This window comes from Gobio gobio (genome assembly GCF_949357685.1).
Source record: "Gobio gobio genome assembly, chromosome: 19".
Taxonomy (NCBI): domain Eukaryota; kingdom Metazoa; phylum Chordata; class Actinopteri; order Cypriniformes; family Gobionidae; genus Gobio; species Gobio gobio.
In genome coordinates this window covers 2,632,515-2,647,149 of record NC_137112.1, presented here as the reverse complement: position 1 = coordinate 2,647,149, position 14,635 = coordinate 2,632,515, and the positions used below count along the sequence as shown (strand labels likewise).

General features: G+C 38.6%; 1 protein-coding gene across 2 annotated transcripts in view; it reads left to right on the top strand.

Moving 5' to 3' along the window:
- Window positions 1–12,408, top strand: part of ankrd13c (ankyrin repeat domain 13C) — a 37,568-nt gene extending 25,160 nt beyond the window's left edge. The window contains exons 5-13 of one of the 2 annotated variants that reach the window (XM_079843881.1): window positions 447–492; window positions 2,301–2,367; window positions 2,582–2,726; window positions 2,807–2,938; window positions 4,894–5,055; window positions 6,234–6,313; window positions 6,401–6,499; window positions 6,582–6,682; window positions 10,728–12,406. In XM_079843881.1, coding sequence (XP_079700007.1) covers window positions 447–492; window positions 2,301–2,367; window positions 2,582–2,726; window positions 2,807–2,938; window positions 4,894–5,055; window positions 6,234–6,313; window positions 6,401–6,499; window positions 6,582–6,682; window positions 10,728–10,858 — 963 coding nt within the window. In that variant the 3' untranslated portion in view covers window positions 10,859–12,406. Of the gene's footprint in view, window positions 1–446; window positions 493–2,300; window positions 2,368–2,581; window positions 2,727–2,806; window positions 2,939–4,893; window positions 5,056–6,233; window positions 6,500–6,581; window positions 6,683–10,727 lie in introns of both variants that reach the window. The other variant, XM_079843880.1, reaches the window with a different exon arrangement.
- Window positions 12,409–14,635: the final 2,227 nt, after the last annotated feature.

Sequence of the window (14,635 nt, the reverse complement as noted above, 5' to 3'; positions counted from 1 at the left end):
TGTGTGTGTGTGTGTGTGTGTGTGTGTGTGTGTGTGTGTGTGTGTGTGTGTGTGTGTGTGTGTGTGTGTGTGTGTGTGTGTGTGTGTGTGTGTGTGTGTGTGTGTGTGTGTGTGTGTGTGTGTGTGTGTGTGTGTGTGATGGGTAGGTTTAGGGTCAGTGTAAGGGGATAGAAAATACGGTTTGTACGGTATAAAAACCATTACGCCTATGGAATGTCCTCACATTTCACAAAAACAAACATGTGTGTGTGTGTGTGTGTGTGTGTGTGTGTGTGTGTGTGTGTGTGTGTGTGTGTGTGTGTGTGTGTGTGTGTGTGTGTGTGTGTGTGTGTGTGTGTGTGTGTGTGTGTGTGTGTGTGTGTGTGTGTGTGTGTGTGTGTGTGTGTGTGTGTGTGTGTGTGTGTGTGTTATTGACCAGCTCTCTCTCTGTTTCTGTGGTTCTGTAGCTTGGAGATTTCTATCTGGAGCTCCACTGGGATTTCCAGAGCTGGGGTGAGTTCATGATGATCTGTGTGTTTATCGTGAGTCCATTATGTGTGTGTGTGTGTGTGTGTGTGTGTGTGTGTGAGTGACTGTAGACGGGAGGGGTTGTGTGTGGTGATGATGTCATCTCTATGGGCGTGGCCTTCACTTGTAACACTGACACTCCCCCTGCTGGACACACACGGTCACTGCGGTCCTCAAAGGACAAAAGATTTATGATATTTTCATGATAATTAAACATTTTTAACCTCAGATTATCATTATTGTAATACATTAATATATACATATATATATATATATATATATATATATATATATATATATATATATATATACGGTCTCTTCCTGACTGAGTTGGTGTTCCTAGCTAGAATTAATGAATTATTATTTTTATTTTTTTTTTCAGGTGTATTCATGCACTTTTACAAAGATGATTTGTTTTGATTATTATTGTCATTTTTTATTTTACTTAATTCATCACAGCTGTCTTGATTCACTTTTTTATTTTTATTTTTATTTTTATTGTTGTTTTTTGTATTTAGTATTTAATTAATTTTCATTATAATATTTTTCTTTGTTTATTATAACTTTTATTTAATTAATTTCAGGTGTCTTAAATTGTTTTAAAAAAGAAAAATATTTATTTATTATTTCTCTTTTATTTATTAATTAATTATTTAATTATTTTTACTTGATTTATTGTTAAAATGTTTTTATTATAATGATTCATTATTATTCATATATTCATTATTGATTCATTATTTTATATGTATTTTATATCCATTAACTATTCATATAATATTATATAATATAATAAGAATAAAAAAAAATTATATATATATATATATATATATATATATATATATATATATATATATATATATATATATATATATATATATATATATATATATAAATTAAATAGTTAAAAATATATATATCAGCATTAAATTAAAATGTAGAACCGCAAAAATAAAAAAGTTAGTATCATTAGAGTACTATTATAGTTTTTGTTAATATTTTAAAATATATTTTATTTGTATATTTTCAGTTTTTTAAATGTTTTTATTAGTTTGAGTTAATTGTTGTACTCCCAAGTTAAACTAAACAAAAATAAGAAAATAAATAAATTATAATACATTTTATTTTAGATGTAGCTTATTTTATTTCAATTATTGAGAAATTATTTTTTTTATGGTTTTAGTTTTAAGTTTTTGTTAACGCTAATACTTCATAATATCAAGAATTATGTCTTGGAAATGTCATAAATCATCTGGACCTAAAATAGGCTTTGTTTGGGTTTTGGTGGAGAAATATGACCCGGTTTCTGTTTTCTCTGAGACGTTAAATCAAGACCCGTGAATATGACTGAAGTCACGACTCAGTGTTTTATATTCAGTGATATATTGATTATGTATTTTCCCTCAGATGTGTGTAAAGTAGGGCTGTCAAAAGATTAATCGCGATTAATCGCAGCCAAAATAAAAGTTTGTGTTTACATAATATATATGTGTGTGTACTCTGTTAATTATTATTTATATATAAATACACACACATTCATGTATATATTTAAGAAATATTTGCATGTATATACTGTATATAATCTATAATATATATAAATATAAATGTTTTATATATAAAAAATATTTTTTTCTTAAATATATACATGCTTGTGTGTGTTTTTATATATAAATAATAATTAACAGAGCACACACACACATGTATTATGTAAACACAAACTTTTATTTTGGATGCGATTAATCGCGATTAATCTTTTGACAGCCCTAGTGTAAAGTTGTTCGTTTTCTTCTCCTCAGTGCCTTTACTTTCACGGATTTTGCCCTCGGACGCCTGCAAGATCTACAAACAGGGCATCAACATCCGGTACGTTTCCTCTCCAGACACACACACACACACACACACACACACACACACACACTAGTTAAACCGTCACAGATGATGGTTCGTTTGACAGGAAACGGTCAGTAGTTTGTCATGTTCACTCCAGTAAAGACCAGTCGCAGAGAATCTGAGTTTGTTGACATGTTTGTGTAATGGTCAGAAATGTGACTGTAAGTGTGTGTGTGTGTGTGTGTAGTTTGGACACTACACTGATTGATTTCACCGATATGAAGTGTCAGCGAGGAGACCTGAGCTTCATCTTCTGTGGCGACGCCGCCCCCTCCGAGTCCTTCGTGGTTCTGGACAACGAGCAGAAGGTTTACCAGCGGATCCATCACGAGGCACGTCCTGCATCTGCATCCGCCATCGGCACGCGTGCTCCTGTCCCTAACGCTCGCGTGTGTGTGTGTGTGTGTTTCAGGAGTCTGAGATGGAGACGGAGGAGGAGGTGGACATCCTCATGAGCAGCGACATTTACTCCGCCACCCTGTCCACCAAATCCATCACCTTCTCACGGGCGCAGACGGGCTGGCTCTTCAGAGAGGACAAAACGGTCAGAGACACACACATCTTCTCTATCGCGCTTCGCAAACAAGAACTGATGTAGGGGCGGGGCTTGAGTGAGCGTGTGGGGAGCTGATTGGATGGTTGTGGATCTCATGTGAGTGACAGGTGGCCCCGCCCTCGTCATCACGGTCTTAAAACCCACCTTTTTAGCAGAGCTTTTGATTGATTTGATTGAATTTTTCCGTCTTATTTATTCTTTTTTTTTTTATTGTTTTAAATCTGTAGCACTTTGAGATTTTGTTTAATGTAAAGTGCGTTAAAAATAAAATGTATTATTATTATTATTATTATTAGACGAGATTAAGTTATTCTGACTATCATTTATAATAAACACTGAAATATTATGGAGAACATTATCTAGATTTTTTAAAGATTCTTTTTATTACTCTAATATGATGCTAAATTATTAAAATTTTTACAAAATTCAGTTTTATTTAAATATTAATTAACTGTCCACGTATGTGTACACCATGCAACAAAGGCGTAAAATGGGACAAAAAGCTACAAATGACAATATGGAATATTGTGCTTTTATTATGTAATTTTATGCTATGCATAACAGCTCAGATATTTAAAACATTAATATTACAATATAACAACGATAAAACACATAGTGTAGGAACTATAATGCTAGTTACATATATGTGGAAACCTAATAGCAATATGGGCTGGGCTTTGCTGGCACACACTCCTCATCAGTGCGGTCACACACACACACACACACACACACACACACACACACACACACACACACACACACACACACACACACACACACACACACACACACACACACACACACACACACACTGTCCTCTGGGATATTCTCTGTTATTCTGGACTGAGTGTTTGACCTGTGCTGTCCCTGTTTGGTTGGCAAAATGCTAATTTGTCTCGGTATGAATGTGTAAAGTTGCCATTTAATGCCATAATATGTCATTTTTAATGGTTATTTATGTTGATATATTTGTTAAATGTCTGTTTTATTACAGTATAAGACAATTCAAAACATATTTGCAAAAACAGAACAGATATACTAGCAGGTTACAGAAGTCAGACTTTATGCAATCTGACTCCACTGTTGCATGACGTCCAGTTAGTTTTTGGTGTATAAAAACGTCATTTTACTCTAAATTTTAGTTTTTAAAATACTAACATATTCATCATACTTTACTGTACATAGCTCAATTGATCTCCTTATGTAAAAGTTTTACACAGATATGCCTGGGGCATTTGGCACATGGCTATCGCTGTCAGCCATCTTGGATTAATGATGTCATCAAGCAATGAATATTTGGGATTCAAGACAGTGGCCACTGTTAAAATATTGCTGTCAATCTACTGACACTGCCCTCAAGTGGTTTGGAGAGAATTATCAAGATTAATGAACCCTAAATGGAGTTAAATTAACTGTCCCCAAATGTGGACACCATGCATGAAAGGGTTAAAAAATAACTATTTTGACATTTTACAATATCACATGAGCAAGAGTGCTGTTTTACCTCAACATCAGCACGATTGCAAATGTGATATTGATTTTATACACCAGTAAACAAGAAGTTAATATTGTGAGTTACATTTTAGACACAATATTGTCTTTTTTTGCTGTTTCATCAACAAAAATGGTAAATAAAACTACAACAGAACCGTCAATAATTCAATAAAGAGAATGATTCAGCTGTGTGTGTGTGTGTGTGTGTGTGTGTGTGTGTGTGTGTGTGTGTCTGTGTGTGTGTGTGTGTGTGTGTGTGTGTGTGTGTGTGTGTGTGTGTGTGTGTGTGTGTGTGTGTGTGTGTGTGTGAATCAATGACTCGCTTATTAACTCATATTTAAAGTTCATTTAATTGAAAGAAAAGCGTTGTGTATTGTTTAGACATTAGTCTGCTAGCCTCACTTCTGCAGTGTGGAAGCATCTGAATCCCGCTCTCCGTGTTCCCGCAGGAGCGTGTTGGGAATTTCCTGGCTGATTTCTACATGGTCAATGGTCTGGTTCTGGAGTCCAGGAAGAGACGCGAGCACCTGAGCGAGGAGGACATCCTGAGGAACAAGGCCATCATGGAGAGCTTCAGCAAAGGAGGAAGTCTCATCGAGCAGAACTTTGAGGTGACCGGAGGATTCCTCTCTCTCTCTCTCTCTCTCTCTCTCTCTCTCTCTCTCTCTCTCTCTCTCTCTCTCTCTCTCTCTCTCTATATATATATATATATATATATATATATATATATATTAGGGCTGTCAAAAGATGAATCGCATCCAAAATAAAAGTTTGTGTTTACATAATATATGTGTGTGTACTCTGTTAATTATTATTTATATATAAATACACTCACAAGCATGTATATATTTAAGAAATATTTGCATGTATATACAGTATATAATCTATAATATATATAAATATAAATGTTTTATATATAAAAATAAATAAAATATATACATGCTTGTGTGTGTATTTATATATAAATAATAATTAACAGAGTACACACACATATTTTATGTAAACACAAACTTTTATTTTGGATGCGATTAATCGCGACCGCTGAATCGACTCACTGATTCATAATGCTCCAAACTGCTGAATCGACTCGCTGATTCATAACGCTTCAAACCGCTGAATCGACTCACTGATTCATAACGCTCCAAACCGCTGAATCGACTCACTGATTCATAACGCTTCAAACCGCTGATTCGACTCACTGATTCATAACGCTTCAAACCGCTGAATCGACTCACTGATTCATAACGCTTCAAACTGCTGAATCGACTCACTGATTCATAACGCTCCAAAGCTTCATGAGGCCGTGTTTTGAAATCGTCATCACTATATAAGTCGTTATTTAGGGTTTTTTTGCGCACAGAAACTATTCTCGTCACTTCATAAAGTTATTGTAGAGCCGCTGTAGTGAGATGGACTTTGTAACTTTAGTCTTTAGTGTCTTTTAAGGGTCTTGAGAGTGTAAAGTTGAGCCAATGGAGGCCTTTCAGAGCATCAGATTTACACTAAAATATCTTCATTTGTGTCTGAAGATGAACGGAGGTCTGACGGGTGTCCAACCACATGAGGCTCAGTCATTAATGACAGAATTTTCATTTTTGGGTGAACTAACCCTTTAGTGATAGGTCTGATTGGTCAGCTGGCCGCAGTCTGCTGTGATTGGTCAATCGCTACTAGAGGAGGTTTTCCAGTTTCAACACACGACTAATGAACTCAACCAGGCCCCGCCCCTTTATTCTGCGCATTAATTATTATAATGAGTAATATTGTGTCTCTCTCTGTCCTCTGATAGCCGATGAGGCGTCAGTCGCTGACCGCTCCATCTCCGAACACCATCTCCTGGGAGGAGTACATCACCGCTGAGACGGGGAAGTACGTCCGCCCTCATCTCGAGCTCACTGGAGAGAAGCGCTGTGACACTGGGGTTGATGGCCGCTCATGTTCTCTGCTCTCTTCTAGGGCTCCTCATCTGGGCCGGGAGCTCGTGTGCAAAGAGAGCAAGAAGAACTTCAAAGCCACGGTGGCCATGAGTCAAGACTTTCCTCTGGGCATCGAGTCGTAAGTGCCCCGCCTCCGCTCACAGGCTCCAGTCGGTCCGCCGGACGCTTACTGACCACATGTCATGTGACTTGTTTTACAGGCTGTTAAATGTTTTGGAGGTCATCGCCCCCTTCAAGCACTTCAATAAACTCAGAGAATTTGTTCAGATGAAACTCCCACCCGGATTTCCTGTCAAATTAGGTAAACGCATCTACCTCACATCATCATTACATCATTCACTGTTCGTTCTTGTTAACTATAAAAACAATCTGAAATTACTCAAATGCCCCCTCCTAAAGGATTATCAGGAACTAGGGCTGTAATCAACCAAAGAAAATCTTGGTCGACTGAAGTCCTGAAATTTTCGACTAAAATGACGTTAGGAAAAAAAACGTTAAATGAATTAGCTGCGCACTGTGCGCAGTACTTGGTAGCCTTGTTGTCTGCCTAAATTAATCATAAATAAACTAGTAGGCTATTTGCAGAATATTAAATCATTTTTGAGCTGATTATTTTGCACTCAAATGAGTCTGACACACGAGTCTGTCGGCTCTGACAGCGGTGCATCACGTGCACCTGCGCAATATCATAGCCTATGACTTCCGAGAATATAGTACTATGTTGTCAACTAGATATCATCACAAGAACTTTTGAGGAATATGCAACATAATTTAGACAATTGTTTTTGTCATATGTATTATAATAACTGACAGACAGTATCATTTCAGCCGCTCTGTGACGCTCAAACATAGGAGCTCAGCTGAGACACGAATAGACTATTAACTTAAAGCTTTTACTCTTAAACACAAAAGGCACGTCCACTTTAATAAAAAAGGAATATTTATTAAACAAGCCAGATCAAGAGCAGAAAAAATGCTCTCACAATTAAATAAATAATATACAAGAAAACTAGCCTTCTTCAATCTGTCTCTCTTCTCCAGTGGGTTGGGCTAATCCAAAAGAAGTGAAAACAATGGGGGTGTTCTGAAGACGGACTGATACCTGTGAAACAGCTGCTCTGAAAACACCCCCATTAGCAATTAGTGCTTTCCACCTGATGAAATGAACGCGGCGCGGCAAAACTGATTAAATGAACGCAGCAAAACTAAAGAAATGAACGCGGCAAAAAATCGACCAATCAGAATTTTGGTCGAGCCAGAACGTATCGACTAATAATCGACTAATCGACTGGGAGATTACAGCCCTATTAGGAACACCTGTTCAATTTCTCATTAATGCAATTATCTAATCAACCAATCACATGGCAGTTGCTTCAATGCATTTAGGGGTGTGGTCCTGGTCAAGACAATCTCCTGAACTCCACACTGAATGTCGGAATGGGAAAGAAAGGGGATTTAAGCAATTTTGAGCGCGGCATGGTTGTTGGTGCCAGACGGGCCGGTCTGAGTATTTCACAATCTGCTCAGTTACTGGGATTTTCACGCACAACCATTTCTAGGGTTTACAAAGAATGGTGTGAAAAGGGAAAAACATCCAGTATGCGGCAGTCCTGTGGGCGAAAATGCCTTGTTGATGCTCGAGGTCAGAGGAGAATGGGCCGACTGATTCAAGCTGATAGAAGAGACACTTTGACTGAAATAACCACTCGTTACAACCGAGGTCTGCAGCAAAGCATTTGTGAAGCCACAACACACACAACCTTGAGGCGGATGGGCTACAACAGCAGAAGACCCCACCGGGTACCACTCATCTCCACTACAAAGAGGAAAAAGAGGCTACAATTTGCACCAGCTCATCAAAATTGGACAGTTGAAGACTGGAAAAATGTTGCCTGGTCTGATGAGTCTGGATTTCTGTTGAGACATTCAGATGGTAGAGTCAGAATTTGGCGTAAACGGAATGAGAACATGGATCCATCATGCCTTGTTACCACTGTGCAGGCTGGTGGTGGTGGTGTAATGGTGTGGGGGATGTTTTCTTGGCACACTTTAGGCCCCTTAGTGCCAATTGGGCATGGTTTAAATGCCACGGCCTACCTGAGCATTGTTTCTGACCATGTCCATCCCTTTATGAGCACCATGTCCCCATCCTCTGATGGCTACTTCCAGCAGGATAATGCACCGTCACAAAGCTCCAATCATTTCAAATTGTTTTCTTGAACATGACAATGAGTTCACTGAACTAAAATGGCCGCCACAGTCACCAGATCTCAACCCAATAGAGCATCTTTGGGATGTGGTGGAACGGGAGCTTCGTGCCCTGGATGTGCATCCCACAAATCTCCATCAACTGCAGATGCTCTCCTATCAATATGGCCAACATTTCTAAAGAATGCTTTCAGCAGCTTGTTGAATCAATGCCACGTAGAATTAAGGCAGTTCTGAAGGCGAAAGGGGGTCAAACACAGTATTAGTTTGAGTTCCTAATAATCCTTTAGGTGAGTGTTACACTATATCGGCAAAAATATTGTGCCGCTCCTTCACATCACAGAGTTCAGGTGTTCAACTCCTTCATGGACACAGGTGTGTAAATCAAGCTCTAGCAGACGCTTCTACACACATTAGTGAGAGAATGGGCCGCTCTCAGGAGCTCAGAGAACTCAGTGACCACCTGTGCAATAAGTCCAAATATTATACTTAATATTCCACGCTCAACTGTTATTGTGCGTTCACACCGGACGCGAATGACACAATTGATTGTGATTTACATGTTAAGTCAATGCAAAGACGCGAAAAGACATTCGCCTATTGCTCGAGATGAAAAATCTGAACTTTGGCGCGTTAACCAATCAGGAGCTTGCTCTAGTAGTGACAACAATGAGGGAAAAATCTGTATATTAATATCTGGTTCAGACAATATGATTATCACTGTGATAACATTAAATGACATGAAACACAACCCAGTCTCTTTTTGTTAAATGCAAGTTTATGTTTGATCAATAATACAAAAGTATAAGTTAAAGGTATAATAAACTATACATGAAATAAAGCAAACAATTCAGTCAAACATTCAAAGTCAGTGCTAGTCGGCTACAACGCTAACATAAAGTTAAATAGCCTAAAAATAAAAAAGTAATGAAACTTCACTTTGTCCTCAGCCTAAACGATTTGCCAGGGAACAAATTATAGATCCATGAGAGCAAAGATCAGCCGTTAGATCTACACAAGACGAATTATAGTAAAAGTAGTTTATCCGAAAACGCCAGATCACATGATCAGAGAGGAGCTCTCTTTATAAATAAACCACAGATTTGAGCTTTAAACAACTACATTATCGCCTGAAAAATTCTTAACACTACGTTTTGTCACACATTAACAGTAGATTTTAACAAAAAAGACGTGTAAACACAGCCCATGTCAGCCATTTCTCAACGAGACTGGAGCAGAAGCCCCGCCCATGATGCGATTTCGAGTCTTTTGTGCAGTGAATGTCACGCGCGAATGAAGCTCGTAAACTCAAAATGTTCAAGCGTCCAACTTCACGCGAATAGCACGATTTATTTGCGTCATTCGCGTCCGGTGTGTGAACGCTACATTAGTGGGATTATAACAAAGTGGAAGCGATTGGGAACAACAGCAACTCAGCCACAAAATGAAATCCCAGAGCGGGGTCAGCACATGCTGAGGGTCACAGAAGTCGCCAACTTTCTGTAGAGTCAAGAGCTCCAGACCTCCAAACTCCTGTGTCCTTCAGATGAGCTCAAGAACAGTGTGTAGAGCTTCAGGGAATGGGTTTCCATGGTTGAGCAGCTCATCCAAGCCGCACATCACCAAAGTGTGAGATGCAGTGGGGTAAAGCGTGCCGCCACTGGACTCTAGAGCAGTGGAGACGTGTTCTCTGAGTGACCAATCATGCTTCTCTGTCTGACAATCCCATGGACGAGTCTGGGTTTGGCGGTTGCCAGGAGAACGGGACTCGCCTGACTGCATTGTGCCAAGTCTAAAGTTATTATGGGGTGGGGTTGTTTTTCAGGGGTTAGTTCCAGTGAAAGGAACTCTTAATGCTTCACCAAGACATTTTGGACAATTTCATGCTCTCAACTTTGTGGGAACAGTTTGGGGACGGCCCCTTCCTGTGACAGTGTATTAGGGTCCAACTCGTGTTTTGAAATGTCCTCGTTTATCATGAGAATCAACTCTTTAACTGTGTCAGTTTCAGGAAATAGCATTAGACCCCCACTTTAACCCTGTATATATATTTCCGATCGCGATGGCACTGATTCCAACACTGTTATGTATGCATGTTACGACGATGATGATGATGATGATGTGTTTCCTGTCCGCAGACATCCCTGTGTTCCCCACCATCACTGCCACCGTGACCTTTCAGGAGTTCCGATACGACGAGTTCGACGAGTCCATTTTCACGATTCCCAGCGAGTACAAAGAGGATCCCAGCCGCTTCCCAGACCTCTGAGCTGCGTCCCACTTTACCCCGCCGCCCCCCCCGTCTCCATCATCCTCCCATCCATCCCTCCGGTCACTCCTGGGGCGTTTGCAGATGGAGACGAACACGTCTCGTGTAGGAAACACTTGGACACAAAGGGATCGAAGGGAAGTGATCAACACTGCTGCACTACATGATACCGCTGAGGAACCGCAGACGTGTGGAGCTCAGGACACGCTAGAAACACGGATCACATCAGCAGGAAATATGGCATTATAAATTATTGCATAAGCCGCGTTTTCATATTATATCTTTGTACAACTGTTACAGACTTGTATACTTCACTTAAAGGAAACGTGTATATTTAGGAAGGAAGTGGGAGGTGTGTGTGTGTGTGTGTATATGATTTGAGAATACAATGTTCGTGTCATTTCTACAGATTGTAAATAGCAGTTCTTTTGCTTGTCCTTTGTGTTTCTGTTGCATTATGGGAAACGGGCTTACGGTGGCTTCACTGTGTTCAGGTGGTTTCGTTGCTTTCTCACATCCTAATAACCGGTGTTTTTGAGACGACGGGAAGGTACCGATGTAACTGTAGCAGAAGCGCTCGGGTGGACGGGAACGGTTTCACTTTGATGGATGTAAATAATTCGAATTTAAAAACGTTCTCCAATGTAGACATGTACAACTGACGAGTATGTTTATTGAGATATTAGTGTGACAACGACATCTTACTGGAGTGTTTTATATGTTCTCGTTCTGTGTGCCGAGGGAAAAGGAGCTCCTGTCACGTTTGCACCAGCAAAATCCCGTTTCAAAATGGCGTGTGTTTTTTTTTCCTCCTCCTCAGAATGGAAACGAGCTGCAACACTTCCATGACCCACTACTGGCTAGTGTGGAAATCTCTTGTGTTTTTGCTGTATTCCTTTTTTATTATGTTTTAATACCAGCTTCTTTTCCTGTGTTTGTTTTCATTGTTTTTAGATTTGCTTTATGCCTTCAACACACAGATGTTCACCCAAATGCATTGAAATCCCTGATGTACAGCAGGAACCTTGTATGAACCTGTTGGACTTTTACATGACAAATTGTAATTAATAAAATGTCCACGTATCAATCCCTTGTTTTGGTCACTTTTATTAGCACAATATGTACGATTTTTGGATTTAAATATCCAAAAACCACTAGAACGGTGTTATATATATTTAGTTGACTTGTGTACTTTATCCCAAATGTTTCCAAGAATATTTAAATCCAGAGAAATCATCGATTTTAACCAGGACACGGCCCGTGTGTGGTGCTATTGTGTAGTAACCATCGCAACATTAGCGCCGCTTTAATATTTGATGTGTTTTATTAGACACTGTTTGGATCATTGATGTTCTCCAGCTCAACACAGTTAGTCTTATTGTGTAAATCTGCTGCTTTTTACATGTTTTACCATGCCTTTTTTTGTTGGTGAATAAGCTTTTTATTTTAAGTATGTTTAAAAGGTAAAAAAAAAAGTACAGACTTGTACTCAAATCTAAAGTGTACTGTGTCAAAATGTCACTCAATTAAAATTTACTGGGGTTCATTTTAAGTATCCACGTGTAATTGTTCTTAATAGTAAACTAGCTGATGAAATATTGACTTAAGAAGTCAATTTAATTTAGTTAGTAACTTGTCCAATCAAAATTCTCGATTTAGAAACCATATCAGCGGCTTGCTGGAATACTTGATTCTGATTGGTCAGTCGCGGTGTCCGCGGGAAGACATTTCACGAAAATTAGCCTATAGCCTTATTTTTCGACTCATATAGGCCAACACAACTGGCACCTCAGAGAACAAAGTATTAATATTACTTTGTTACTTCGGTGAGTAAATGATGACAGAATTTTCATTTTTGGGATAGTTCACCCAAAAATGAAAATTCTGTCATCATTTACTCACCCTCAAGCTGTTCCAAATCTGTATGAGTTTCTTTGTTCTGCTGAACACAAAAGAAGATATAAAAAATGTAAAAAAGCAGATAGAGCAACCATTGACTACCATAGTATTTTTCCCCTACTATGGTAGTCAATGGTTGCTCTGCTTGGTTTCAAACATTCTTCAAAATATTTTCTTTTGTGTTCAGCAGAACAAAGAAACTCATACAGATTTGGAACAGCTTGAGGGTGAGTAAATGATGACAGAATTTTCATTTTTGCGTGAACTATCCCTTTAATGCTGTGTTTTGCAGTGCATATTGTTATATGTATTGTAATGGCCTATTTTTCGTAGCTAAAGCTGATGTAATGTACATGTAGATGTATATAGAACGCTTCGAGTCAAGTTCATTTTCACAAATTATTGTTGAATTCTTGTAAATATTGATAGCCCATTCGACTAAACCAGTGTTATTACTTTAATATAATGTGTGAAAAGTATTGCCTCAGAATTTCGCGCCGTTACTTATGAGTTCGCGCGCAGGACAGCGTATGGAAATTTGAATTCAAATACCGCGAAAATGTCATTAAATGTTAGAAGACTTGATGCTTTTGACCTGGCAAATTGAAAACAGATACAAGACCTAGAAAAACATATTGGATACAATGGGAATCAGACTCAGAGGTAAGTATTAATTTACATTAATGTATTCTGTCATTTCATGCCTATAGGGAGCACATTTAAGTATCCACATGTAATTGTTCTTAAAAGTAAACTTTTTAGGTTTAGAAATTAGCTACAAAACTGCCCAATAGACCCTTTTCACAGACTGTGATGATGCATTTTAACGGTAAATCCTGCAAAGTTTTTTGAATTTCATTTTTTTCTTTTGTAGATGTATGTACATTTATAACACTAATACTTTGTATTATATTACTTTTGATCAAATTACGGAAAAAAAAAAACGCTGCTGTGAGGGTGTTTCTAATACAGCGGTAAAATGAACATCTTTCTCTCTTTTCACTGTGGTTATCAATCTCACTCTATTTTTTCGTCTTTTTGAAAGTTGTGAAATCACTATTGTGGAGTTTTTCTGTTGCTATTTGAGAAAATGGGGACACAAAAAAAATATATTTAATGCATACACTCATTCACCGCTATAAAAGTTAACCCAGAAACCCGGAAATGCGAAAACGTCCATCACAAAAATCTCGTTGCCCTGACTTTAGTTCTAGAAACGTAACAGCGGCTTGCTGGAATACTTGATTCTGATTGGTCAATTGCGGTGTTCAACTTCAGCAGTAAGATATACCATAAATATTACGGCAACATACCGCTGATCGTTTGACTCGGAGAACTAAATATTACTTTAATACTGATTGTAATGGCCTATTTTTCCGTAGCTAAAGCTGATGTAATGTACAGGTTAAGGCATATAGAACTCGTTAGCTTCAAGTTAATTTTGTCTCGAATTAATGTGAATATTGATAGCGTTAAGTTTTTGCTTTGACTCCAGTCTTGTATTATTACTGTACTATAAATGTGAGAAAGTCTCACCTCAGAATTACGCGCCATTACGGAGTTTGCATGCAGGCGACAGCGTGTGAATATTTGAATTCAAATGGGCAGCAGGAAGCATGAAGTGCTCTAAAACTTCCTGCTATACGGCTGCGTTGACCTTGGACCTCAGAAAACAGTGGACCAACACCAGCAGATGACATGGCACCCCAAACCATCACTGACTGTACACTGGACCTCAAGCAACATGGATTGTGTGCCTCTCCTCTCTTCCTCCAGACTCTGGAACCCTGAATTTACTTTCATCAGAGAACATAACTTTGGCCACTCAGCAGCAGTCCAGTCTTTTTTGTCTTTAGCCCAGGCGAGACGCTTCTGACG